General features: G+C 42.0%; 2 protein-coding genes across 2 annotated transcripts in view; both read left to right on the top strand.

Moving 5' to 3' along the window:
• Positions 1–166: 166 nt before the first annotated feature.
• LOC120055941 (3-ketodihydrosphingosine reductase-like) lies at positions 167–8,011 on the top strand. Its single transcript, XM_039004008.1, has 10 exons — positions 167–581; positions 1,054–1,143; positions 2,791–2,847; positions 3,027–3,092; positions 3,194–3,289; positions 4,128–4,319; positions 4,445–4,528; positions 4,628–4,711; positions 4,881–4,982; positions 5,244–8,011. Exons 1-10 carry the CDS (start codon positions 393–395, stop codon positions 5,361–5,363), a joined length of 1,080 nt encoding a protein of 359 aa, XP_038859936.1. The 5' UTR covers positions 167–392; the 3' UTR covers positions 5,364–8,011.
• Positions 8,012–9,085: 1,074 nt separating this feature from the next.
• LOC120055940 (apoptosis regulator Bcl-2-like) overlaps positions 9,086–26,172 on the top strand; it is a 42,332-nt gene continuing 25,245 nt past the window's right edge. The window contains exon 1 of the mRNA XM_039004007.1: positions 9,086–10,203. Coding sequence (XP_038859935.1) covers positions 9,658–10,203 — 546 coding nt within the window. The 5' untranslated portion in view covers positions 9,086–9,657. The remainder of the gene's footprint in view (positions 10,204–26,172) is intronic.

Here is a 26,172-nt window from a genome sequence, read left to right as displayed (position 1 = left end):
GGTAGAATAAAATGGGTGCACCAACAATAAGGAAGTACACCATTGCATTTTGGGAAGTGTTGTCCTTAATCTGAGAGAACCTCTGTCAGGTGGTAGTTTGCTTCGTGTTTTAAAAACTACAAATACCTAGAACGGTTGTCAAATTGTCGCATCCGTTCAAAGTGCACAATACGACTTGTTTTGGTTCATATTGCAGCTAGGCAGGAAAATATCGTAGATCCAAGGTCCACCACGGCATTTTATCTTGGAAGTAAACCCTCTGACACACTGCTAAATATACTGCTAGAAAACTCCTCCTCTGTGTGTTTCATCGCCACCCCTTTTGACAAGCGCAAGCCCCCGCGATTCGCTCCTACTGAGTCTAGAAGCTAACCGAACTGCCAGCTTCACCCATGTCCTCTGAGGAAGGCTTGAGTTCAACGATCACGGATTGGCTTTTCTTCAGTTCCTGGTGGCTCCTTTTGCCTTTCATTATGCTTCTAGTCGTTGTTGCATTCGTCGTTGCCTTCGTGTTGCTATTATACATGATATCCCCTTTGATTAGCCCCAAACCTCTCAAATTAAATGGGGCCCACGTCGTGGTAAGTGCTCATTGTCCTAACTAGACAACGGTATCATATTCAGACTTGCTAGTTACGTTGCATTGCATAACCATTGCACCGTAGATTTTATAGGGTGTTGCAGTTGAAGGTGTTTCGTAAGTAAAGGCGCTTGCACACAGCAGATCATCTACAAGTACGACACGCCCACAATTAATTAACATCTTGTAACAAGAGTTGATAATGTATCGTCTTTTGCAACATGTTGCAAGCTTAAAGTGAAAACTCTAGTATGGCAATAAGTAGGCCAGCCAGTCAATGACACTCAAGTTCATAGAAATGACTATACATTTTAGCAGAAACACATGTTCTAACTTGGGAAAAAAGCAACATTCTAATGACCTACTGTATATACTGTAAGTTGGACTTTGACCCTAGGGGACCATCCCTTGTATTTAACTTTTTAAAGGGAATGACCCTCCTCTCTCACCTACCACCACCTTTCAACCCACAGGTCACTGGAGGTTCCAGTGGAATAGGGAAAAGCATTGCTATGGAGTGCTACAGACAAGGAGCCTTCATCACACTAGTGGCAAGAGACGAGGTGAGTAGAAATCCACTTCAAATCAACATCCTTGCAGGACTCTACAGTGCAACCATTTTACTTGCATATGCGGCTAAATATTTTGCTGTGACCTGGAACTTTTATTTAGGAACACTGGTGCGCCTAGAAAAATTAAGGATTCTAGCTTGATTACCTCATATGTTTTATTGTGCTCCAAAATGTCTTTGTGTGCGTCTACATTTCCCAATTTAGGTGCACACATGCTTCGTATAATTATATACACTACCGTTACTGTGGTCCCGTGTGGCTCAGTTGGTAGAGCATGGCGCTTGCAACGCCAGGGTTGTGGGTTCATTCCCCACGGGGGGACCAGGATGAATATGTATGAACTTTCCAATTTGTAAGTCGCTCTGGATAAGAGCGTCTGCTAAATGACTTAAATGTAATGTAAATGTTAAAAAGTTTGGGGTCACTTAGAAATGTCCTTGTTTTTGAAAGAAAAGCAACAAAAAAATTGTCCATTAAAATAACATAAAATTGATCAGAAATACAGTGTAGACATTGTTAATGTTGTAAATGACTATTGTAGCTGGAAACGGCAGATTTTTTATGGAATATCTACATAGGCGTATAGAGGCCCTTTATCAGCAACCATCACTCCTGTGTTCCAATGGCACGTTGTGTTAGCTAATCCAAGTTTATCATTTTAAAAGGCTAATTGATCATTAGAAAACCCTTTTGCAATTATGTTAGCACAGCTGAAAACTGTTCTGATTAAAGAAGCAATAAAACTGGCCTTCTTTAGCCTAGTTGAGTATCTGGGGCATCAGTATTTGTGGGTTTGATTACAGGCTCAAAATTGCCAGAAACAAATAACTTTCTTCTGAAACTCATCAGTCTATTCTTGTTCTGAGAAATGAAGGCTAATCCATGTGAGAAATTGTCAAGAAACTGAAGATCTCATACAACGCTATGTAGCACTCCCTTCACAGAACAGTGCAAACTGGCTCTAACCAGAGTAGAAAGAGGAGTGGGAGGCCCCAGTGCACAACTGAGCAAGAGGACAAGTACAAGAGTATCTAGTTTGAGAAACAGACACCTCACAAGTCCTTAACTGGCAGCTCATTAAATAGTACCCGCAAAACACCAGTCTCGACGTCAACAGTGAAGAGGCGACTCCGGGATGCTGGCCTTCTAGGCAGAGTTCCTCTGTCCAGTGTCTGTGTTAGTTTGCACATCTTTTATTTTTATTGGCCAGTCTGAGATATGGCTTTTTCTTTGCAACTCTGCCTAGAAGGCCAGCATCCCAGAGTCACCTCTTCACTGTTGACGTTGAGACTGGTGTTTTGCGGGTACTATTTAATGAAGCTGCCAGTTTAGGACTTGTGAGGCGTCTGTTGGAACACAGGAGTGATGGTGGCTGATAATGGGCTTTTGTACGCCTATGTAGATATTCCATTAAAAAAACTACAGTTTCCAGCTGCAATATTCATTTACAACATTAACAATGTCTACACTGTATTTCTGATCAATTTGATGTTATTTTAATGGACAAAAAAATTGCTTTTCTTTCAAAAACAAGGACATTTTGAAGTGACCCCAAACTTTTGAACGGTAGTGTACATATATTTTTTCAGCGCATCACTCAGCCAGCACATTTATCAATCATTCTTTAATTTCCTTCAGAGTAAATTGGTTCAAGCGAAAAAAGAAGTGGAGAAATGTGCCATTAATGACAAGCAGGTATGTATTACGTTGCTACAGTACATGTCTTGGGACAACGTGGAAGAAAGACAATGTTTTTGTTGTTCTTGCTTTTTGGGGGGGGTGCAAGCAAATCATTGAATGTTGACCCGGATGATCTCATTAGCAACTCACTTGACCGCTGACTGTTTTGGTATTTGTATTCCTCTTCCACTCAGGTGGTGCTCTGCATATCAGTTGACGTGTCCAAGGACTACAGACAGGTGGAAAGTGTGATTAAGCAGGTAAATCACAAGTGATGGGGGCCTTTTTCATCATATCAATTCCTATTTTTTTTTTATAATTGTCTGCAAGGAACAATGTCAATATAATTTCATCCATCTAGTGTCAAGAAAAGCTTGGTCCGGTGGACATGCTGGTGAACTGTGCTGGGACGTCCTTCTCTGGGAAGTTTGAGGAGGTGGAGGTGGAGCGCTTCAGAGTAAGTACTGTAACTAATGAGGGGAATAGACCGACAGGTCTGGAAGGGAGAACGCAGAAACCCAACTCTTTACAGTGTGTGCCTCAGAAAACTTTGATGTTGTGCCAAAATGAACATAATTTGAAACTAACTCTGAATAGGCAATGAGACAAGATGTTTCCCAGATTAAAGATTCAAAGGGTTTGATGTCTGTCCAAGGTGGAACCAAGGGTTCAGTTTTCAGTTTAGAGGCAGCTAGTGAGCCAGAAGGTTAGATTCGATTGCAGTCTAGGTCTGCTGCAGATTTAATTGCAGTGGAAGAATGAGAGAGAGGTTTAATTCCAGGCTGAAGAGGTGGCAGGTTTCTTCACTCTCTCTGACAGTGAAGGGATGGTACCAATACCTAAATAATGACCCAGGGAAAATTAGGTTGTGTGTACACATTGCGAGTGTGTGTGCATGAAGGGATTATTCTGATACTAAGATAATAATCATGACCAATAGAAAATGTGATTGTGTGTGTGTTCCCCACATCCTAATGTATTTAATGTGCTTCATTAGATTTCCTGGAGGGAGCTAGGCTGTGCTGGTGCTGCTAGCTAGTTCCTTCTCATCCTGGCATTCCATTGCTGGTCACATGCCTCGTTAAGGGTCTGAAGTCATTAGACCTCACCCCATAGAAATGCTATTACCATGGAAACTGCTCAGAAATATAACAATTACCATGTCAGGAGGCTGTTTTTCTCAAGTGAATACTCTTTGATATGATGTATATTATTCAGTCTATGAGTAATAATATACATTTTATTAATAATAATATATTCATTACTTTTTGTGATCCTTCCCTTGTCTATAACAGAGTATGATGGAGGTGAACTACCTGGGCAGTGTGTATCCCACACGGGCTGTAATCACCACAATGAAGGAGCGTAGGATGGGACGCATCATGTTTATCTCCTCCCAGGCTGGCCAGATCGGCCTGTTCGGCTACACAGCCTACTCTCCGTCCAAATTTGCCCTGCGTGGGCTGGCTGAGTCCCTGCAGATGGAGGTGAGTAGTATCCAATAGTTCCTTTTCCTGCCCACATTTGGGGCCAATAGGTCAAATTCTCAACATAAAATTTGGATAAGTCTCTTTAAGGCTGAAAGCACTCTTTCCTCTACTCGTCCCTGCAGATGAAGCCATATAACATTTATGTAACGGTGGCCTACCCCCCTGACACTGACACTCCAGGACTAGCAGAGGAGAATAGGACAAAGGTGAGTCTCCTCATGAAAAGGGGAAAGTGTAAACTCTCTCATATTTTGTATTTTATTCTAATGCCTCAAGTTATATTTTGTCTCTTTGTCCTTCCATAGCCCTTAGAGACTAGGCTGATCTCTGAGACATCTGGGGTGACTCAGCCGGAGCAGGTGGCTAAGATCGTTGTCAAGGATGCAGTGGTAAGACATTGCATTCTCAGCAAGTGTCACTATGAAATTCACCAGGCCTCAGGCCTACATAAAAACCTTCATCAATAAATACCTTCCAGTCAAAAACATTGAGAAATGTGCTCTCTAAAAGTGTGATAAAGCAGTTTTTCTGACGGTCATGTGTTTGTGCCCCCCACAGCAGGGGAACTTTAACAGCTCTGTGGGGCCTGACGGCTACATGCTCTCAGCTCTCACCTGTGGAATGTCACCAGTCACCTCCATCACAGAGGGCCTCCAGCAGGTAACTACACTACAGGACAGGAACAGCACTGTCACTGTCCCACTACAACACACCCAAATATTACTATTTTGGTAAACATGTGTTAACTGAACCTTAACTATCAACTTACCAAAGCCATTTTGTATCTATTACACATCTATTGTAACCATAGAGACAGAAATATGACAATTCTATGGTTATAACATAAAAATAGATTCTCACAAAACTGTCTGTTACTGTCTAGAGCCCAAATTGTTAATGTGGCCTCTGATCTCTGTGCAGATTGTAACCATGGGGCTGTTCCGGACCATTGCTCTGTTCTACCTGGGGAGTTTTGACAGCATTGTGCGTCGCTGTATGATCCAGAGGGAGCAGGCCAAAGCAGCGGACAAGAGGGAGTAACAACCCCCCCCCCCCCCTCCATCCTCCACTATTATAGCCACTGGAGAACTCACCCCAGCCAGCCCTCCTCTCCCCTCCCCTCCATTCCTTAGAGGGCACAACCCTGGACAGGCTAAATGGCCAGATATCTCGTGCGCCAGTGATAATACTGAAGTAAAGAAAATGGCGGGTGTCCTGTTACTTATTATGTAACGCATATAATTCTTGGCAGTTATTTTGTTTGTCCGTCTTTTTTCATCATTCCAGTGATATTGTTTACTCAAGTGCTCTGTGAAACGTTTGAATTGTAACTGTATACCTGCTTTTATTGTTAAGGCTGCTTTACCCAAGGGTCTATGAGGGCAGACTAAACACTACTAGCTTGCTGTTAAAGTAGGCCTTGTCAACACCTGAAACTTTAGCCTACTTTTGGGCCACCCTATCCTCCTATTTTTGTCCATGCAGAGGAAAGTAAGGGATTGCCAGTCTGACTGCTTATGTCAGCATGTTGACCTGCAATCCCTTCCCAAGAATCAGAAGAAACAAGAACACTAACAAACCATGTCATACAGACCATTTTGAGTAAGCTATCTTTATCACGTCAAACTACTGTTATTTTCACCAAATGTGTTCCTCTTTCCTTCCCAAGCTTTGCAGGCAAAGCTTCTCTTTATTCACTCTGTGTCACCCGGTGCCCTTCCATGTGCTGTTTATGTAGAGTGATGTATTGGCCCGTGCTGTGGATGCATCAACAGAACTTTGATGTGATTTAACAGTGATGAGAGAGGGCAAAGCAAAAATATACATTTGGTTCCAGGAAATTATCATCCAAGGCATTTTTAGGTAAAATGATTGTATGTGCAAGTACTAGAGAATGTGTGTGCTGTGTAGGAGCCGTGTGAAGAAGCCGAGGGGAAAGATTTTAATGCAGTGTTGTTACAATGTGTTTAAATGACTGACCAAACCCACTCCAGGGAGAGAGAAGCCATTGGACACTGGTGGTGGCTGGGGAAAAAAGAAAAACCTCTATTCCTCTTATTTGCATGCCACTTTCACATTTGACTTGTGTTTCTTACCCGAGGTAGAAGCGGTATGTAAAAGGTAGGCATAGGACAGTCGTGCGATGTAGTATGAGAACAAATCCGCTAACATCTGATGCCAGCCTCATTCACTCTTTCCTGTCTTCCTATGATGTCTTATCAGTTGCTGATCTCTGTGTATGTGTGATCTGTGCACATATTTTGCCATGTAGCATCCAAGTGGGGTCTGTGATTAAAGTGATGGGGTGGTGTCTGGACAAGGCGTGGGGTGTGACTCGCAGGTTCCAGCAAAGACCCTTCAGGCCTGGAGAGGGCACTAGAGCTCTATTTTATATAGAGGCCAAGAGATAAAGAGGGACTGGCAAACTCAGTCTGTGCAAAGCAACATAAAGGAGCTATGTGTGCTATTGTATTGTCTAATTTTACATTTCATCCACAGTCACCATGGACACTATCCTATACTCTCTTAACTGAGTGTAATTTGTCTCAGTAAGTATTCACAGTTCCTTCCTGAAGTCCTCTAACTCCAAGCCTTTTAAACATCCCGTATTTACCTTACCTTCTTACCTTCTCAACATTCTGCTTAATGGGGCGAGAAAAGATCAAATGTGAACTCATGCAAGTCTTCCTTCCATCCATCAACTGTGGGCAGAATGTACTGACCTTTAATGCAAACCATAGGCTACAAATCAGAAAGTATGCTTTTTTTTATCCACCAATATTTGAATGCCAAAATGTATTAAGAGACCATTTCTGTAAATGCAATGCAACTACTTGTGATTTATTTTGTTTGATGTTGCTGGTCTGTACTATCCTAGAAACAGTTTGTAGTTCAACCAAGCACTACAATTGTGGGGACCCATTCCAAGCCTTAAGAGAGAACTACGAATGATGTTAATGATAAAATAATGGAATTTATTCACAGAAAATAATGTGGCTTAAGCCGCTTGTGGTTTACCAGTTAATTTGATTTTTCAGCGAAAATGCCAACTGTTGGTGTATTTTGTTTGTCAATTTCAGTTTAGTTTTTGTACAAAAAGGCCTTACTCAAACCCAAAATAAGAACGTGAGAATGGATGATCCAACTCTGAGGTTCTCATTTGACATTGGTTCAAGGCACATTGTCACTGTCCAGCGCTTAGTGTGTCGATACCTGTCATTTCCTCATCTGTACCTTGTTAGCTTTGACTCACTGTCATCTTTAGGTAGCAACACATATATGTTGAAGTTTATAGACATTTGATATAATATGTAGCTCATGGAAAAAGCTATTTTGTTTGAACACATTTTAAGCTTTGAAAATCAAGCCTATGCTTACAATATGTTAAAACACTACAACCAAGTTGTACCATTGTTAAAATGCTCAGTCACACTCTAGTTTTCCCATTTGTTGGTGTTGTCCAGAGATATTTAAAAGAAGATTATAAAATGTTTAAGTACAGTGCTACTGAATATTATCATTCTGCTTCTGTTCCTATCTTATTGGTTGTGTTTTGTTTTGTTTTGGCCAAATGTGTATGAATTTCACCTAGTGTGCCATTGAAAAGAAAAATGTAAGGAGTAGAACAATGTTGCTTTGTCTTATTTTCTTACATGATAAAACTAAATTAATAACTTTGGAAAATGACATATCCTCTGCTAAATGCCCGCTATGTTTTTGTCTGCTCTCAGTACTGTTGATACAGGCCTTTTAAAACTCAACTATGGTTAGTCTCCTATTCTTTTTAAGAACTTTTATGTGATTCTGTATAACCTATACTGTATGTGTAGCTGTGTTTGCTGGATTCTGAACTTACATTATTCAGTTGCTGAGGGTTGGACTACGGCTACAGTTGATCAATCCTGACTCCTGTGTATTCAGAAGCTGAGTAGGTGTTCTGTGCCACTCCATACCATTATACAGTTTTGATGTACAGTAGGTACGTGTGGCCGGGCAGTTGTTGGGGGGGGACAGGTGTTCAGTTTTACGTGTTCTGTTTGAGTAGGCTTTCATCTTCCATGATGGGAACAGAACAGCCTGGGCAGACGGTAGCTATTGTATAGTGCCCTCAGATCAGCAGGAAGACTGCATGGGGATTTAGAGGCTGTGTTGCCCTGTAAGTGAATGTGTAGAAGATATAGGCAGGTAGAGACTGAGCGAGATATACACAGACACACTGGAAGAGAGAGAAAAACAGAGAACATCAAAATATATGTCCACCAATGAGATGGATGGATGTCCATAAGGATGCTAGATAAAAGCAGTCCCCTCATGGGGAATCAGAATGGTGTAGTCCTGTCTAGTAAGGGCTCAGCAATTATTAATCAGGCAGGGCTAAAGAAAGCAAGCTTGACGCTTCTAATTCTTCAAATAAGGCAAGATTCACCAATTTCTACAACTTGATCTGAATTGATAGGCTACTGTTCGTAACAGTTGAAATGGCTATTCACCATATTTCGAGCCATAAAATATTGGGGAAATGTTAGGATTATATCAACATTTTCTGCATTAGATAAGAATTAAAGGTTAAAATCCTATCATGCCTATCATGGCATACATTTCTCTACAGATCAAACGTAACCAAATAGGAGGGACACGTAGGCCTACTTGGAGTTTCCAAATGCACAAGTGATAACTTTCAATGGGTGACGTAAGAAATACCTCACCAGCAAAGCAGCAAAGAATGTTCAACCAACCCAGTGTGTAGCTGGAACACAGGCAGCAATATTATTGTGGGATACAGTCTTCACTGCACAGTCCCTCGAAACGGCTCTCCGTACGCGTAACAAGGCGCTAGAATAGTTTGCGGTATCATATTCTGGATGCATGCGACGTTGATCTTCTTATGTGGTTTTTCGGTCATGTATTTTTTTTGTAGTGTAGGCTACATTATGTGCATATCGAGAATATTTTAATCTCTTCCGTATTTCTGGCTGTCTGGATTTGGGAGTCTACAGATAACTGTAGCCACTTTTTGATCAAGGCTTCGAATATTTCCTTTTGATAGCACAATTGGGGAAACATTTTGATATTCTTACGTGGATATACTTGGACTTTTTCACGGTTTCAACCTAGTTGGGTGAAGGGACAGTTTTTCAATCCACGCACATCGCTCCCGTTGCAGTGTTTCGTTCTGCACGGTTCGATAGTATCCTATAAACTTGACCAGAGCATTTTCTCAGAAATACACTTTTCGTTTGATCTGATGTATTGCGCGGCGCAGTGCATGTTTATAAGTACGATGTATTATTCTTAAAAACTAGGATTGTGGAGGTCATTATCAGTGCCAATCATAATGGCAAACGACGACAACCGCTGTATAGTGGAAAAGTACATTTGTCACAAACTCTTGAAAAGGGGATATGCGTGGGATTTCGAAAATGCCGAGGATGAGGAAGATGCTGATAATAATGGGTCAATGATTTCTCCTCCGCCTGGTTTGGCACGGCGGTGCCACGGGGCCAATAACGCCAGATCGGGCAGCGTCCCCCATCTTTCCAAACGGCTCTCCCAAACGGACCCGCATGCAGCTATTCACAGAGTTTTGCGTGAGGCCGGGGACGAACTCGAACGACTGTACCAGCCCGACTTTGCGGAGATGTCACACCAATTGTATCTCACGTCTTCTATGGCAGAAAGGAGATTCAGAGAGGTGATAGACGAGCTGTTCAGGGACGGGGTTAACTGGGGACGAATTGTCGCCTTCTTCGAGTTCGGGGGCACAATATGTGTGGAATGCGTGAACAAGGAAATGACGTCGCAGGTTGACCACATCGCCGGGTGGATGACGGAGTATCTAAATGGACCGCTGCACAGCTGGATTCAAGAGAACGGGGGATGGGTAGGTGTAATCTCTGCTTTGAATTGCCCGATATCACGTTGATTTATCCGTAGGCTAGGCTACATTACGTATGATGCGGTGGGAATGTCTGGATATTAACGACATCATATTTTAGTGTTCCTGATTTGATGTTCAGACTGTTTGTCTAGCATGTCTGGCCAATAAGATATTACAGTATCTGTCACACCTCCCCACGCTCTAAAGCCCGCCTCAGCCGACTGTAGCCGACTGAAGGCAGAACACCTTACAAATATTGAGTTTTTTTGCCATTTTGCACTTAGAACGGACTCAATTCGTCGGGGCATGCTCTATAAGGTCTGAAAGCAGATACTGGCCCATGTTGACTCCAATGCTTCCCACAGTTGTGTCAAATTGACTGGAAGGCCCTTGGGTGGTGGACCATTCTTGATACACACAGGAAACTCTTGAGCTTGAAAACCCAGCAGCATTGTAGTTTTTGAAACAAACATGTGCGCCTGGCACTTACTACCTTACCCCATTCAAAGGCACATACATATTGTGTCTTGCCCATTCACTCTCTGAATGGCACACATATACAATCCATGTCTCAATTGTCTCAAGGCTTAATAATCCTTCTTTAAGCTGTCTTCTCCCCTTCATCTACACTGATTGAAGTGGATTTAACACATGACATCAATAAGGGATCATAGCTTTCACCTGGATTCACCTGGTCAGTTTATGTCATGGAAAGACCAGGTGTTCATAATGTTTTGTACATTTGGTGTATATTTTTATTATTGTTATGTTTATTATTGTGTCATTCACTTCTCTTTTTTTGACCAGCACTGTTTGAGCTCAGAGCATAAGAATTCCACTGTACCCTGCAATTACATCTACAACCATGTGCATGTGACTAATGCACTCATCTATCTATCTATCTACAGTTAAAGTCTGAAGTTTATATACACTTAGGTTCGAGTCATTAAAACTAGTTTTTCAACCACTCCACAAATTTCTTGTTAACAAACTATAGTTTTGGCAAGTCGGTTAGGACATCTACTTTGTGCATAACACAAGTCATTTTTCCAACAATTGTTTACAGACAGACTATTTCCCTTATAATTCAGTGTATCACAATTCCTGTGGGTCAGAAGTTTACATACACTAAATTTATTGTGCCTTTAAACAGCTTGGGAAATTCCAGAAAATGACGTAATTTCTTTAGAAGATTCTGATAGGCTAATTGACATCATTTGAGTCAATTGGAGGTGTACCTGTGGATGTATTTCAAGGCCTACCTTCAAACTCAGTGCCTCTTTGCTTGACATCATGGGAAATTCAAAAGAAATCAGCCAAGACCTCAGAGAAAAAATTGTAGACCTCCACAAGTCTGATTCATCCTTGGGAGCAATTTCCAAATGCCTGAAGGTACCACGTTCATCTGTACAAACAATAGTACGCAAGTATAAACACCATGGGACCACGCAGCCGTCAAACCGCTCAGGAAGGAGACGTGTTCTGTTTCCTAAAGATGAACGTACTTTGGTGCGAAAAGTACAGTTGTTGCCTTCTCACCAAGCTGCTTGCCTATTGTCCTGTAGCCCATCCCAGCCTTGTGCAAGTCTACAATTTTATCCCTGATGTCCTTACACAGCTCTCTGGTCTTGGCCATTGTGGAGAGATTGGAGTCTGTTTGATTGAGTGTGTGGACAGGTGTCTTTTATACAGGTAACGAGTTCAAACAGGTGCAGTTAATACAGGTAATGAGTGGAGAACAGGAGGGCTTCTTAAAGAAAAACTAACAGGTCTGTGAGAGCCGGAATTCTTACTGGTTGGTAGGTGATCAAATACTTGTCATGCAATAAAATGCAAATTAATTACTTAAAAATCATACAATGTGATTTTCTGGATTTTTGTTTTAGATTCCGTATCTCACAGTTGAAGTGTACCTATGATACAAATTACAGACCTCTACATGCTTTGTAAGTAGGAAAACCTGCAAAATCGGCAGTGTATCAAATACTTGTTCTCCCCACTGTAGATGTCTGTGACACTATCTGCAGAGAACAGTCTGTACTGTAACCAGAGCTGATGAGGCACTAGTAGGACAGGATCATTATACAGTATCTGTCTCGCTCCACATCCGTGGCGGGACAGAGCTGGACAGAGCTGGACAGACACATGTCAGGGGAATGGGTGCCATCAAATTAACAGTATAGGCTACCAGCCCTCAGGCAAGACAGGACAAGAGATGAGGACCACTGTCAGATATTCACATGACCCATAGAATCCTCCAACCAAAACAAAGTTGAGAGCCCCCCACACACACACACACACACACACACACACACACACACACACACACACACACACACACACACACACACGCACGCGCACATACAATGCATTTATCATCTATCATCAAATAACTGAGCATGCATCACCAACTTCACATCCACAACAACCTCTGTTCTGTTTTTCTTTTGTTACTGCTTTTTCCCCTCTGAAGATGAACAGCGTGGCCACTCCTTTACGACTGCTCTCTTCTACAGCTCAGCAGATATTAGGCCGAACTGCCAAAAAGTAGTCCCTAATTGACAAAAGTACTCTTAATGATAACATAACATTTGTTTGCACCATTTCAGCTATCGAGCTGGACGCAAGGTGGTAGAGGGGGGTGGGTATTGGAGGGTTGGAGGCTAATCAATGATTTATGTGGAGCATTTCATCTCTAAAGGAAGGAGCGTTTAACATTCCCCTTGAGTCTCGTCTGCCCCTGAAGGTGGCAGGTTGTGCCACATATCAAAGGGAAGCACGGAGAGGAGAGAGGGGCCTCCAGGATTACAGAACCACAGACTACAGCCAGCCTGTATGTATATTTAACATGTAACATGCACTCTCCAGTGCATTTTGGTTCAGTTGGAGCCCTTTTGTCTCTTTTGATACCTGTGCCTGGGATGACGGGATACGGCTGTGGCTGCCGTGTGTGTCTGTGTGTTAGAGGTCTCTGGAGCCTGTATACCCGACTACCCGTCTCACTATGTACTGTTGTATGTAGGTCAGAATAGACAGTAGTGTTTCAAGGCTGAGGCTGAGGCGACAGGATATTCATGTGCTATATCTATGAGAACTGAAGGACACGGAATCTTTTAATCCGAAGGTTTATTCCGTATTATGGGAAAGTATATGCAACCAATTTTCTGTGTCATTTTGCCAGGGACTTGTGATAAGTGACCAAATTGAACATCCCACCCAAAAATTGTCTGTGATGTAAGTGAGCCTCAGATGACATGCCAGAAACAATTAATTAAATGTGTTTGTCACTTAAAATATCAATTAACCGCTGAGTCTCAGATAGCCGCCTGTCCCTTTTAACAGCTGGGCATCGGCACACATTTCAGAAAATAAACACTTGTTTTAAATTAACGACGGGTCGAAATGAATTATTTACAAGTGAACTTCAGTAATCGTAAAGATTGTGCAAAAGAAGAGAAAGGAGAGCAACATCATTGCCATGGATGAAACAGACCACTGGGAACAGACGTCAGTTCAACGTCTAGTCTTGATTTACATTTGATTGAGTTGCCAACTACCATGAATTCAACGTGAAATTAACCTAAAATGTCACCTGTCATTGGATTTAGGTTAAAAGTTGGGTGAGAAAAAGACGAAATTCCCTTACGTTGATGGCTTCTTGTAAATCCAAGCAGTTTTCTACGTTGATTCAACATCAGCACATTGACATAGTTGGTGTAAATTGCATGGAAACAATGTTGATTCAACCAGTTTTTGCCCAATGAGAGCAGTGTGGTTTGAAATGATCAGCTCGACAAGATGGTCTCACGTGAGGAAAATTCAACATTTGTCCAGGGAGGGATAAACGTCTATGAGTGGAGTGAAAGTAGGTAAGGGTTGTTAAAACAGAAAAAGCTTGATGGTTAAGCATTAAAAAATGTACAGTTAACTTGCCCCTATTGGACGGTATTGAAGGCATCTCCCGAGGTCATGTGGAAAAGGGACCTGGACAAACGCTGAGCACTGAAGTCTATCTGTTGTGGTTGCATTGCAACTACGGACGATACAAGGCACAACAAGGTGCAATGAGTGAAAGAATGTATGATAGGCAGCCTTGTCTTTTTTAAGTGAATGTTGGGATTTTTTAACCATTTGTGAACCTGTGACCAGAAACAAGCTACATAGGGGAAATATCTGAATAAATTATCTAGTGATTCTGTCTCTTCGCAGCAAAATCTACAGAGCTGAGATTGTTGTATGCCACATATTTATATATATATCATTCTGTTGGTGGCAAGAATTTTGTATAATCATTTAAATTGAAAAACTCAAAGTGTTGAATCAAGTGTAGTTTTTTGGACCAGTTCATAAACCATGTGCCATGGAATCGGTACATCGAAAATCTCCTCCCATTTATTTTGCAACCTGTATAGCGCAGCTGTCAACAGTTTTGTCCTCAGATGAAACTGGTATATTTTTCTATTTATGCCAATTCCTTTCAGCCAATTTGTATCTTTAATATATGGCAGGCAAACAAGTTCCCTACCTTCTCCCTTTCCATTTGCCTCTTCCATTTTTGTGGTAATGTTGCAATCAGTTGGTTATACATTTTGATTGAGCAGACATTCCCATATATTTTCGATAGCTGCTGATGTGACATAACTCCACCGTTTATATTCATAATATAACTAATAAATATACTTTTTTAAATTTATCAGTATATTTGAGTTTAACCATAACATTTGTTGTAATATTTGTTCTATCTTTTCTGGAGGATAAACTGAAATTATAACCAGCTTTGTATGGCTTGTTTAAGAAAGGGTGATACCTTAAACAAAATTTCATTTTCAATCAGTCAGAAATGAGAAATTGTAATCTGTATGAATGAAAAAGGCAATTTTTGAGCAACGGGATGAGCCTTTCTTAATAATCTACTGGAGAACCATTTTGGGTTTAAGTATAATTTATGTATGAGTGAAGCTTTTAGTAAGAGGTTTAAAGGTTTAATATTTAATAATTGTAGCCCCCCAAACTCATATTCATTATATAAATAGGTACGTTTAATTTTGTCTGGCTTAGCATTCCAAATAAAATGAAATATATTTTGCTCATATGATTTAAAAAACGAGTCGTCTGGAGTAGGCAGTGCCATTAGTAAGTAAACTGTGATAGGACCAAAGAGTTAATCAATGTGATTTTTAAAATGTACCTCTCCATGGTTGAGGGGCTTATCTATTTTTGCAAACTTTCTATTGAAATTGATTGTGGTAAGTTAATTTATATTTTTTGAGATGTGAATACCAAGTTTGTCTACTTCACCATATACACACTTTATTGGTAAACTTCAAGGTAGTGTAAACACTGTGTCTTAAGGTTGCTGGATCAAATCCCCAAGCTAACAAAGTAAAAATCTGTCATTCTGCCCCTGAGCAAGGCAGGTAATCCACTGTTCCCCGGGCGACTAATACATGGATGTCGATTAAGGCAGCACCCCGCAACTATCTGATTCAGAGGGGTTGGGTTAAATGCGGAAGACACATTTCAGTTGAATACATTCAGTTGGACAACTGACTAGGTATCCCCCTTTCCCTTTTAACGATCTAACACATAATATGGTACACTTGTCATAATTAAGTTTTAGTCCAGAGAGTCTATAAAAGTGATCAAGATCTTCAATGAGACTGTGCAGGGATCCAGATTGAGGACTAATGAAAAAACTTGAGTCATCGGCATACATTGACACTTTTGTTTTTATCCCCTGAATTTCTAACCCCTTGATGTTCTTGTTGGATCTAATTTTAATAGCTAGCATTTCAATGGTCATAATAAATAGATATGGAGACAACGGACAGCCTTGTTTTATTCATCTTAAAAGCTCAATACTTTCTGAGAAGTAACAATTATTTACTATTTTACATCTTCGGTTGCTGTACATAACTTTAAATCATTGTATAAGAGATTCACCGAAATTAATGTAATCCAGCCATTTATATATAAATTGTATTCGTACTTTATCAAATGCCTTTTCAAAATCTGCTATGAAGACCAGGCCTGGTATCTTTGATGTTTCATAATGTTCAATTGTTTCAAGTAATTAATCAAGTAAGTATATCTCCAATATATCGTCCATGTAAAAAACCTGTCTGATCAGGATGAACAATATATGGTAAGACCTTTTTTATTCTATGTGCTATGCATTTCGCCAGGATTTTCGCATCACAACATTAAAGTGGTAGAGACCTCCAATTTTTTTAATGGACTGGATCTTTATACTTACAGTACCACCTGGGTCCTGTTTTAGTAGTAATGAAATCCGACTTTCTTGTTGAGTACCTGAAAGTCTACCATTTTTATAGGAGTAATTAAAACATGCCAATAATGGATCTTTGAGTACATCAAAAAAGGTCTGATATACCTCTACTGGTACCATCCAGCCCTGGTGTTTTTACAGACTGAAAATATTTAATTGCCTCAAAAAGTTCCTCTTCTGTAAGTTGGCCTTCACAGAGGTCTTTCTGTAAATTTGTTAATTTTACATGATTATTATTAGGAAAGAAAACCTTACAGTTAACATCATTCAGTGTAAATGGAAGAGACTGAAAAGAAAACATATGCTTAAAATATTTTGCTTCCTCTTTCAAAATATAATTTGGTGAATAATAGATGATCATTTGTAACAAGATTCTGTAAATTCTTTTTGGTAGCTTTTCTATGTTGAAAATTCCTGCTTTTTTTGTTGCATTTTTCCACATTTTCCATCCGATTAGCTTTATTTTTGTAATACATTACACTTGATCGTTCTTGAATAAGTACCTCCATGCCACGTAGTGCGCTACTGGTGGAGAAGTCAGGTGCAGGAGAGCAGAGAGTTGTGAACAGGCACACACTTTATTAAGGCAGAGGCAAATAAAACAGACAGACGCCACTGCGTCACAACCTCCAGGCAAAAGTAAAAGTGCTATGCGCGAAACAGTCACAAAAATTGAGCAAATGTTGTACAATAAACATCCCTCGTGAAAAACCACGGAATAACGGGGAAAAACCCAAACCCACACACGAACATGTAACAAAAACAATTTCACACAAAGACATGAAGGGGAACAGAGGAATAAATACATACAGTGTGATTAGGAAATGAAAACCAGGTGTGCAGGGAACAAGACAAAACAAATGGAACAATGGAAAAATGGAGCGGCAATGGCTAGAAAGCCGGTGACGTCGACCGCCGAACGCCACCCGAACAAGGAGAGGAGCCGACTTCGGCGGAAGTCGTAACACTCCAATTATTTTTGTTTTTCTGCTGACTTATTTTGTGCCTCTATAGTACAGTTCCCATTCCCATCTACCTGCACTGTTATTTCTTCTATTTCCTTTATTAGTCTAATCTCTTTTGACCTAAATTAATGGTGAGTATTGTTGTCATGCAATCTATGCGTAGTGGGTGCGGAGTCAGGCGCAGGAAGCAAAGGGTAAAGAACAATGTTTTATTCCGGCGCAGGGAAAATGGTCACGCCAAAACACCAGGCGCAAATAACAAGACCGGCCCAAAACCAGGACCCAACCAGTCTGAAGGAAAAAACAAAGGAAATCGCACAACCACAAACATGAACAGAGGAAAAATAAGCCCGCACAAAGAGCAGGCGGGCATACAGGCTTAAATAGCCCAACTAAAACCTAAACAAGAAACAGGTGTAACCAATAAGACAAAAACAACAGAAAAGGGAAAAAGGGATCGGTGGCAGCTAGTAGACCGGTGACGACGACCGCCGAGCGCCACCCGAACAGGAAGAGGAGCCACCTTCGGTGGGAGTCGTGACAATTGTATTGTATTGAATGGCCTCTAAAAGTACATTTAAAAGTGTCCCATACAATAAGGGGATCTGCTGTACCTATGTTGTGGAGAAAAAAGTAAATTATGAATTATTTTGTCTAAGTTATGAACAAATTGTCATCCAATAGGCTTTATCCCAATCCACATGGAATTTATGTAAGAGTTACTGTGTACGGAGGCCAATTAGATGGTGGTCCGATCGCATTTAGTCTCCTATTAATACTTTTTATTTTTATTTACTTTTGATGCTAGTTTGTGCCCATAGGCGACGTTGTTGTCGGTGATGTCTGGTGAGGACCTGCCTTACAACAGGCCTACAAGACCTCAGTCCAGCCTCTCTCAGCCTATTGCGGACAGTCTGAGCACTGATGGAAGGATTGTGCGTTCCTGGTGTAACTCGGGCAGTTGTTGTTGCTATCCTGTACCTGTCCCGCAGCTGTGATGTTCGGATGTACTGTTCGGATGTGCTGGTGTTGTTACACGTGGTTTGCCACTGCGAGGACGATCAGCTGTTCATCCTGTCTCCCTGTAGCGCTGTCTTAGGCTTCTCACAGTACGGACATAGCAATTTATTGACTTAAGCCCTGAGGAGGACGTCTCGGGGAAGGCTGCACTGCTTTGAGGCAATGGGAATGGCAGAACGGACTCCAACCCAGGATGGAACTCGTGGTCCAGTAAATAATGGGGTTGTGTTTTTGGAGCCAAGAATATCCCAAAACAACAAGAACATGGGGTATTCAATGAGGAGTAGCTGTATAGCCTCACTGTGATTTCCTGAAACCCGCAGATTAACAGGTACAATGCTGTGGGTAACTCTTCCAATGGAGCGGCCATCAAGTGCTCTAGCGTCCATTGGAACAGAGAGGAGTTGAGTGGGAATACCTAATTCAGAAACTAAGGTAGCGTCCATAAAACTCTCATCCGCCCCAGAGTCAATGAGCACCCGGAGAGACTTAGACTGGTCTCCCCACAGCAGTATCACAGAAAAAGGAGTGCGGCTGATGGGAATTAGAGGATTTCCAGTCTGGCTCCCCAGTGTACTTGTACCTACTAAAGAAATAGGTATCTTAACCGGACAGGGAATCGAGGTCCAATGGTAACTCCCGCGCTGCGAGCTCATCTTTTATTTCCCCCGACAGTCCGTGAAGGAAGGTATCGAACAGAACCTCCGGATTTCAGGCACTCTTGGCAGCCAATGTGCAAAACTCTACCGCATAGTCTGCCACACTACGGGAGTTCTGATGTACCTTCAGTAGTTTTTGGGCCGCCTCTCTCCCGGGCACCGGAGAATTGAATACCTTCATCACCTCCGCCATGAAATCTTCCAGGTTATGACAAATGGCGGATTGTTGCTCCCAAACGGCCGTCGCCCAGGGGAGTACCCTTCCCGGACATTAGCGTAATTAGATACTCTATCTTCGATCGATCCGAAGGGAACAAAGATGGCTGTAGCTCAAAACTGAGGGAGCACTGGGAAAGAAATGCCCGGCAGGTTCTAGGATCACCAGCATATCACTCCGGAGGAGGTAAGCGGGGCTCTTGGGGAGCCAGGGTAGGCTGAACAGACCCACCACTAGTAGGGAAGTTACCGAGTGGCTGGGAGGTCTCAGATGTGGCGTGCTGCTTGCGAGCTAATTCACAGAATTGCTCCGTCAACGCCTTGAACCCCAGGTCGTGGCGTTCCGCCAGAGATCGGAACCCTTCCATCAGGTTCTGAAGTAGCTCCTCCTCTCCTAATGATAGCTCCCTGCAGGGAGACAGTGTGCCGGAGCTGGTCCAAGTCTGCTGGGTCAGTCATGGCCAGTTTGTACTATAACAACACAAGGCGAGACCCAGACAGAAAACACAGGTATAAATACCCAGGGGATAATGGGGAAGAAGGGTGACACCTGGAGGGGGCTGGAGACAAGCACAAGGACTGGTGAAACAGATCAGGGTGTGACACAGATATTGTATTTTCAGCTGTTTAACTTCTCTAGGGTAGGGGGCAGCATTCGGAATTTTGGATGAAATGCATGCCCAAATTAAACGGCCTGTTTCTTTGGCCCAGAAGATATGATATGCATATAACTGGTAGATTTGGATAGAAAACACTCTAAAGTTTCCAATACTGTTAAAATAGTGTTTGTGAGTTTAACAGAACTGATTTGTCAGGCGAAAACCTGAGAAAAAATCCATTCAGGAAGTCGTTTTTTTTTTGGTTTGTAGTTTTCTATTCAATGCCATTACAGTATCCCTTGACTTAGGACTCAACTTGCAGTTTCTATGCCTTCCACTAGATGTCAACAGTCTTTAGAATGTGTTTCAGTCTTGTATTCCGAAAAATGAGGAGGTAAGAGCAGTCTGAATGAGTGGACCCTAAAGTTTCACTGAGCTTTTTCCTTTGCAAGACCGAGAGAGTGCATTTCTTGTTTACATTTTATATTGACGACGTTATTGTCCGGTTGAAATAGTATCGATTATTTAGGCTAAAAACAACCTGAGGTTTGAATATAAACATCGTTTGACATGTTTCTATGAACTTTACGGATACAATTTGGATTTTTTTGTCTTCCTGTTTTGACTGCGTTTCAGCCTGTGGATTACTGAAGAAAACGCGCGAACAAAACTGAGGTTTTTGGGTATAAAGAGACTTTATCAAACAAGAGGAACATTTATTGAGTAAATGAATGTCTGCTGAGTGCAACCATATGAATATCATCAAAGGTAAGGGATTAATTTTATCTCTATTTCTAAATTGTGTAACTGTTCTATCTGGCTGGCTACTGTTTGTAATGATTTGTCTTGTGGGCTATGTTCTCATAATCTTAATGTATGCTTTCGCCGTAAAGCATTTTCTAAATCTGACACCGTGGTTGGATTCACAAGAAGTTAATCTTTAAACCTATGTAAAATATGTTTTGTTTTCTGAATTTTTATAATGAGTATTTCTGTTTTTGAATTTGACGCCCAGCAGTTTCACTGGCTGTTGAAGTGGTGGGACGCTACCGTCTCACGTGCCCAAGAGAGGTTAAAGCTGGTGTAGAAAACTGAAAGTAAAAGACTCAAAAATGAAAAGCTGTGCAAAGCTGTCATCAAGGCAAAGGGTGGCTACTTTGAAGAATCTCAAATGTAAAATATATTAGTTTTTTAAAAACACTTTTTTGGTTACTACATGATTCCATATATGTTATTTCATAGTTTTGATGTCTTTACTATTATGCTACAATGTAGAAAATAGTAAAATAAAGAAAAACCCTGGAATGAGTAGGTGTGTCCAAACTTTTGACTGGTAGTGTATATACCGCTTCTAAGACTTGCTTTCAATGAGAATGACAGATCTATAACTCACATTTCTATATGAATTTGGTTGGGTCACCCAAAAAGTGACATATTGCAGCTTTAAAGAGATTATCCGGTACTTTTGTATACTTTTTAGCCAGTAGTTCTGAAAGTAGCGCTCATGAGCCAAAAGTGGTCCCCAAAAATTGCGTACCACGTCACATGTTGTATGCGCAGATATGTGCTCCACCTCATTGCTCATTCTCTCTCTGATGTATCCTCTGAGCCATTGGGCGTGCTCTGCAACCTCATTGGATAACGCTGGGCAGGCCTCTCAACTGCGAGGGCCAGCTAGGGGGCTGGCCCACGTGGAGGGAAATGTACAGAAAATGGCACGGCACAGCTTCAAGAAATCAGTCACTGAAGTAATTTATAGTAATTCTGCTCATAGATTATGCACGTATGAACTACACATTGACACATCCTGCCAAAAGCGGGAGCTTTAAAAAATACTTTCTTAGTCGCCAAAATACGGGAGCATGTCTTTACATTTTTCTCTCTGCCATCAAGAGGGGTACCACTCAAATGTTTTGCAGGTGAGGTGAGGTGAGGGGACATGACCCCCTGACATGACCCTCCAGCATGACAATGCCACCAGCCATACTGCTCATTCTGTGTGTGATTTCCTGCAAGACAGGAATGTCAGTGTTCTGCCATGGCCAGCAAAGAGCCCTGATCTCAATCCCATTGAGCACATCTGGGACCGGTTGGATCAGAGGGTGAGGGCTAGGGCCATTCCCCCCCAGAAATGTCCGGGAACATTCAGGTGCCTTGGTGGAAGAGTGGGGTAACATCTCACAGCAAGAACGGGCAAATCTGGTGCAGTCCATGAGGAGGAGATGCACTGCAGTACTTAATGCAGCTGGTGGCAACACCAGATACTGACTGTTACTTTTGATTTTGACCCCCCCCCCCCCCCCCCCTTTGTTCAGGGACACATTAATCCATTTCTGTTAGTCACATGTCTGTGGAATTTGTTCAGTTTATGTCTCAGTTGTTGAATCTTGTTATGTTCATACAAATATTTCCACATGTTAAGTTTGCTGAAAATGAACACAGTTAACACAGGACGTTTCTTTTTTTGTTGAGTTTATGTCAGAGCCGCATTGGACTAAGATACAGTAGCATAGTATACAGTATATACATATAGTATAGGGTCACCAGCAGTGAATAGGGAACATTGTGCTATTGTGTGTCTGAGACTGAGGTAATTCCAGTTGCATGTTGATGTTTTCCTTTCCTCTAAAAACAGAGAGAAGTGGAAAGCTAATTAACCTAATAGTGACATTAAGACACATGAGGGTGGTGTGGAAAAGCTCACCATCAGCATGCTTCCTGTTATTTTGAAGACAGTCTCAAAGCTCTAAATAAGTAAGTCGCTGGCCGTTGTTGAGTCTGAGAATCAGGGAATCACCGGTGCATGAGCCGAATATAATACTTTTCCCAAAACAAAAACTATCTGTCTCATCAGAAAGAACAAGGTCTCAATTGTTTGTAATCCGTCTGGGTTGGGATGGCTCACATTGTTGTGATGATTACTCCCCCACACACCAAAACTCCTTAAGACTCACCCTGGTGCCTGTAGGCCTATAGCTCATAAGTTTGTGTTGTGTTATCCTGTCCTGTCTGTGTGCCTTTTTTTGTCCTGCTGTTCTTTACCTGGATAAATTCACCCATTTCCTGTCTTTTGTGGCAAGAGTAATTGCAGCTGGTTAAAAGGGTATATTTTGATAGGATAATAATGTCTCTTAGTGAGACAGACAGACAGTGTCACACATAGACATCGTGTTTTGGTTCCATGTCCACCTACGTGTGGCTCCGTGTGGCACACCTGTGTTTATTTGTGGGACGCTTCAAAACAAGTGATTGGATAGTGGCAGCCTGGCAGGTAGACAGCTGCCAACTTCCTTCTGAAATTACACACTTGACCTCAAGGAGTAGTCTGGTTGAGGGGGCGAAGGGGGGTCTGGCCAAAATGTACTCTGCTAAAATACAACACCGGTCCCACAGCTTGTCCTGGCCTACAGTTAACACAATTGCAAAAATAATGGCTTAACCTTAGCATATGATTGTTTGCTTTTCTGAAAAATTCTGGTTCACAAAAGATTCAGAGTTTATTTTAAGACACTGAACTCCTCTCTCACTTCTAACCACTTGTTTATTTTTGGGTGTGTATATGGTAGGTGGAGGGGTAGAGGGAGAAGGGATGAGAGCACCTGGAAAACCCATCTGGAGGTTTGGAGCCAGGTGATTGGAGGGTGGGGGGAGACAGACATCCCCCTGGCCAGACTAAACACCACATACAGGGTAGTCTGGAACGATGTGAACCAGGTGTTTTTGTCTGAGGGCAGGTGTTTTTCGTAATAATGGAGAACAAATATGATTGGGTCAATCATGAAGAGGGTAATCCCAATTTCACGATAAGGTGGGGTGAGCGGGGGAGGTGTTGCTAGGGCAGTGTGCTGCTGTGGGCATATGGTCTGTCTGCCCCCCTTCTTCTTATTCTCTACCTCTCTGTTCGGACTGAGGGGAACTGGGACAGTTGGGAAGTCATTAATATCCATCAGGGTGACACGTTTGCACAGGATGAAAGGGAGAATCTGGTTCTCCTGTGCCTAGCTGACATTGGAGACCTTGTGTTCCGAATCACACAGGATTCCTTATATAGTGCACAGAGTTCTGGTCAAAAGTAGTGCACTGAATAGGGAATAGGGTGTCATTTGGGAAGCATGGACAGCCGTTCCTCCTGAGAGATGTGTTTGTTTATAGAGTCCATCCAAGCCCCAGAGGACTGCAGGGATTGATACTTTTTAGGTTTATATCATGATGGAACGGGAACAAGCAGCCATTAGCCAGAGATGATCGGTGAGGCTTCAGAAGCCTGATCCAGCTATCAACAAATCCAGATGCTTTTCTAACCACAAATCAACCCCAATGTTGGGGAGACTCATAGTCTCTGCGGATGTGGACTATGGGAATGGGGGTTGTATGAGGGAGATTTAAAAGCATATATGAGCTTAGCCTTAGCCAGAGCAGCCAAATGTTCCCCCTCTGTTGTACCCCTCTGCAGAGTGTAGTGCAGAAAGCAGAGATTGAGTGGGCCTTGGTCGCTCACCATCTGCCACTCTGTTTACACTCGTCAGCACGAAAGAGAGAAAGAGAGGGAGAGAAAAAGAGAGAGAGAGAGAGACAGAGAGTCAGCCACTGTAATGTCAGAAACATTTCCTACTGACAGAGCCAGGTCTCTGACTCTCTGACTCAGACCTCTCTGACATGAATCCACTCTTTCAGTACCAGGCCTGGTGAAGTCACTTTCTTCTCTCCATCCCCTTTCTCAGTGGCTACCATTTATTTTGCTATTAGAGTGTTTCTAAGGAGAGGCAACTTGCCTTACTGTGTTTGTCTCTGAGTGATAAAGTTGCATATATCTTCCCTGACATGACTTCACTAGTTTTTATATGACGTTACGCTACCATAGCACATCAATCAAGATCATAAATATAATACTGTTTGAAGGACACTTTTCTTTTCATTTACAACAGTCACCTGAGCTCCAAATGAATCCCCTGAGATGAGCTCTCACTGAGTATACCAAACATTAAGAACACCTTCCTGATATTCAGTGACACCCCCCCCCCCCACCTTTTGCCCTCAGAACAGCCTCAATTTGTCAGGGCATGGACTCTGTCGAAAGCATTGCTGGCCCATGTTGACTCCAATGCTTCCCACAGTTGTGTCAAGTTGGCTGGATGTCCTTTGGGTGGTGGACCATTCTTGATACACACGGGAAACTGTTGAGCGTGAAAAACCCAGCAACGTTGCAGTTCTTGACACAAACCGGTGAACCTGGCACCTACTACCATACCCCATTCAAAGGCACTTAAATATTTTGTCTTGCCCATTCACCCTCTGAATGGCACACATACACAATCCATGTCTCAATCGTCTCAAGGCTTAAAAATCCTTCTTTAACCTGTCTCATCCCCTTCATGTACACTGATTGAAGTGAATTTAACAAGTGACATCAATAAGGGATCATAGCTTTTACCTGGATTCCCCTGGTCAGTCTATGTCATGGAAAAAGCAGGTTTTCCTTATGTTTTGTATACTCGGTGTACAACCAACACTTTCTAACTAACTTTGAATGGGTAATACCGTACAAGTGACTTTTTCTGTGTTTTATGTCTAGAGGGAGAGGATATGGCCTATGGTCCTCTCCCTCTAGAACCCTACACAACTCTCCTACCCCAGAACCCTACACAACTCTCCTGTCCTGTGCTTATTTCTGGCTCTTCTTAGGAGAGTCATTGGAATGTCTGCTCAGGAACAGAGACTGTAAATAAATAATGGAGAAGTCCTGGGTATAGCTTTCCTGAGTGACCAGACCAGAACAGCCAAGGATGTGGACGGCACTGGACGCTTGGCGGTTTGTTATTTCGTGGACAATCGCTTTGGCCAGGCCATGCATAGTTCATACACAGACCACCAGAGCAGTAGACTGTGTGTCTGTTTCCGTGTGGGTGTATCAGTGTGTTTCTGTTATTGTGGGCCTGTTAGTCCATGGTTGAACTCAGAGATGGGTAGTATTTCTGTTCCATGTATTTGAAATATGTATTTCAATTACTTCTGAGTATTTTGTCATTTGTATTACACTGGGCTGAACTACTTTCGAGAGCTGTAATTTCTATTTTCAAAATACTTTCTATACTATTTTTTTGTAGTGGTTCATAATTTTGCAGTCCCCTGCATTGGTATCAGAAGTCTGATGGCACTATGGTGTGATAAGAGCATCTGCTAAATTAACTAAATACAAATGTTTATGTTCAAATGGACAATTGGGA

Source organism: Salvelinus namaycush, chromosome 11 (assembly GCF_016432855.1).
Source record: "Salvelinus namaycush isolate Seneca chromosome 11, SaNama_1.0, whole genome shotgun sequence".
Lineage (NCBI taxonomy): Eukaryota > Metazoa > Chordata > Actinopteri > Salmoniformes > Salmonidae > Salvelinus > Salvelinus namaycush.
This window is presented reverse-complemented; position numbering and strand designations above follow the sequence as displayed.

Excerpts from the sequence above, each read along its gene's own strand:
- LOC120055941 (XM_039004008.1), top strand. The coding sequence starts at position 393 with ATGTCCTCTGAGGAAGGCTTGAGTTCAACGATCACGGATTGGCTTTTC. Across the intron at positions 3,290-4,127 it reads TGGAGGTGGAGCGCTTCAGA|AGTATGATGGAGGTGAACTA; the intron begins GTAAGTACTGTA and ends TGTCTATAACAG. Across the intron at positions 4,712-4,880 it reads TCGTTGTCAAGGATGCAGTG|CAGGGGAACTTTAACAGCTC; the intron begins GTAAGACATTGC and ends TGCCCCCCACAG.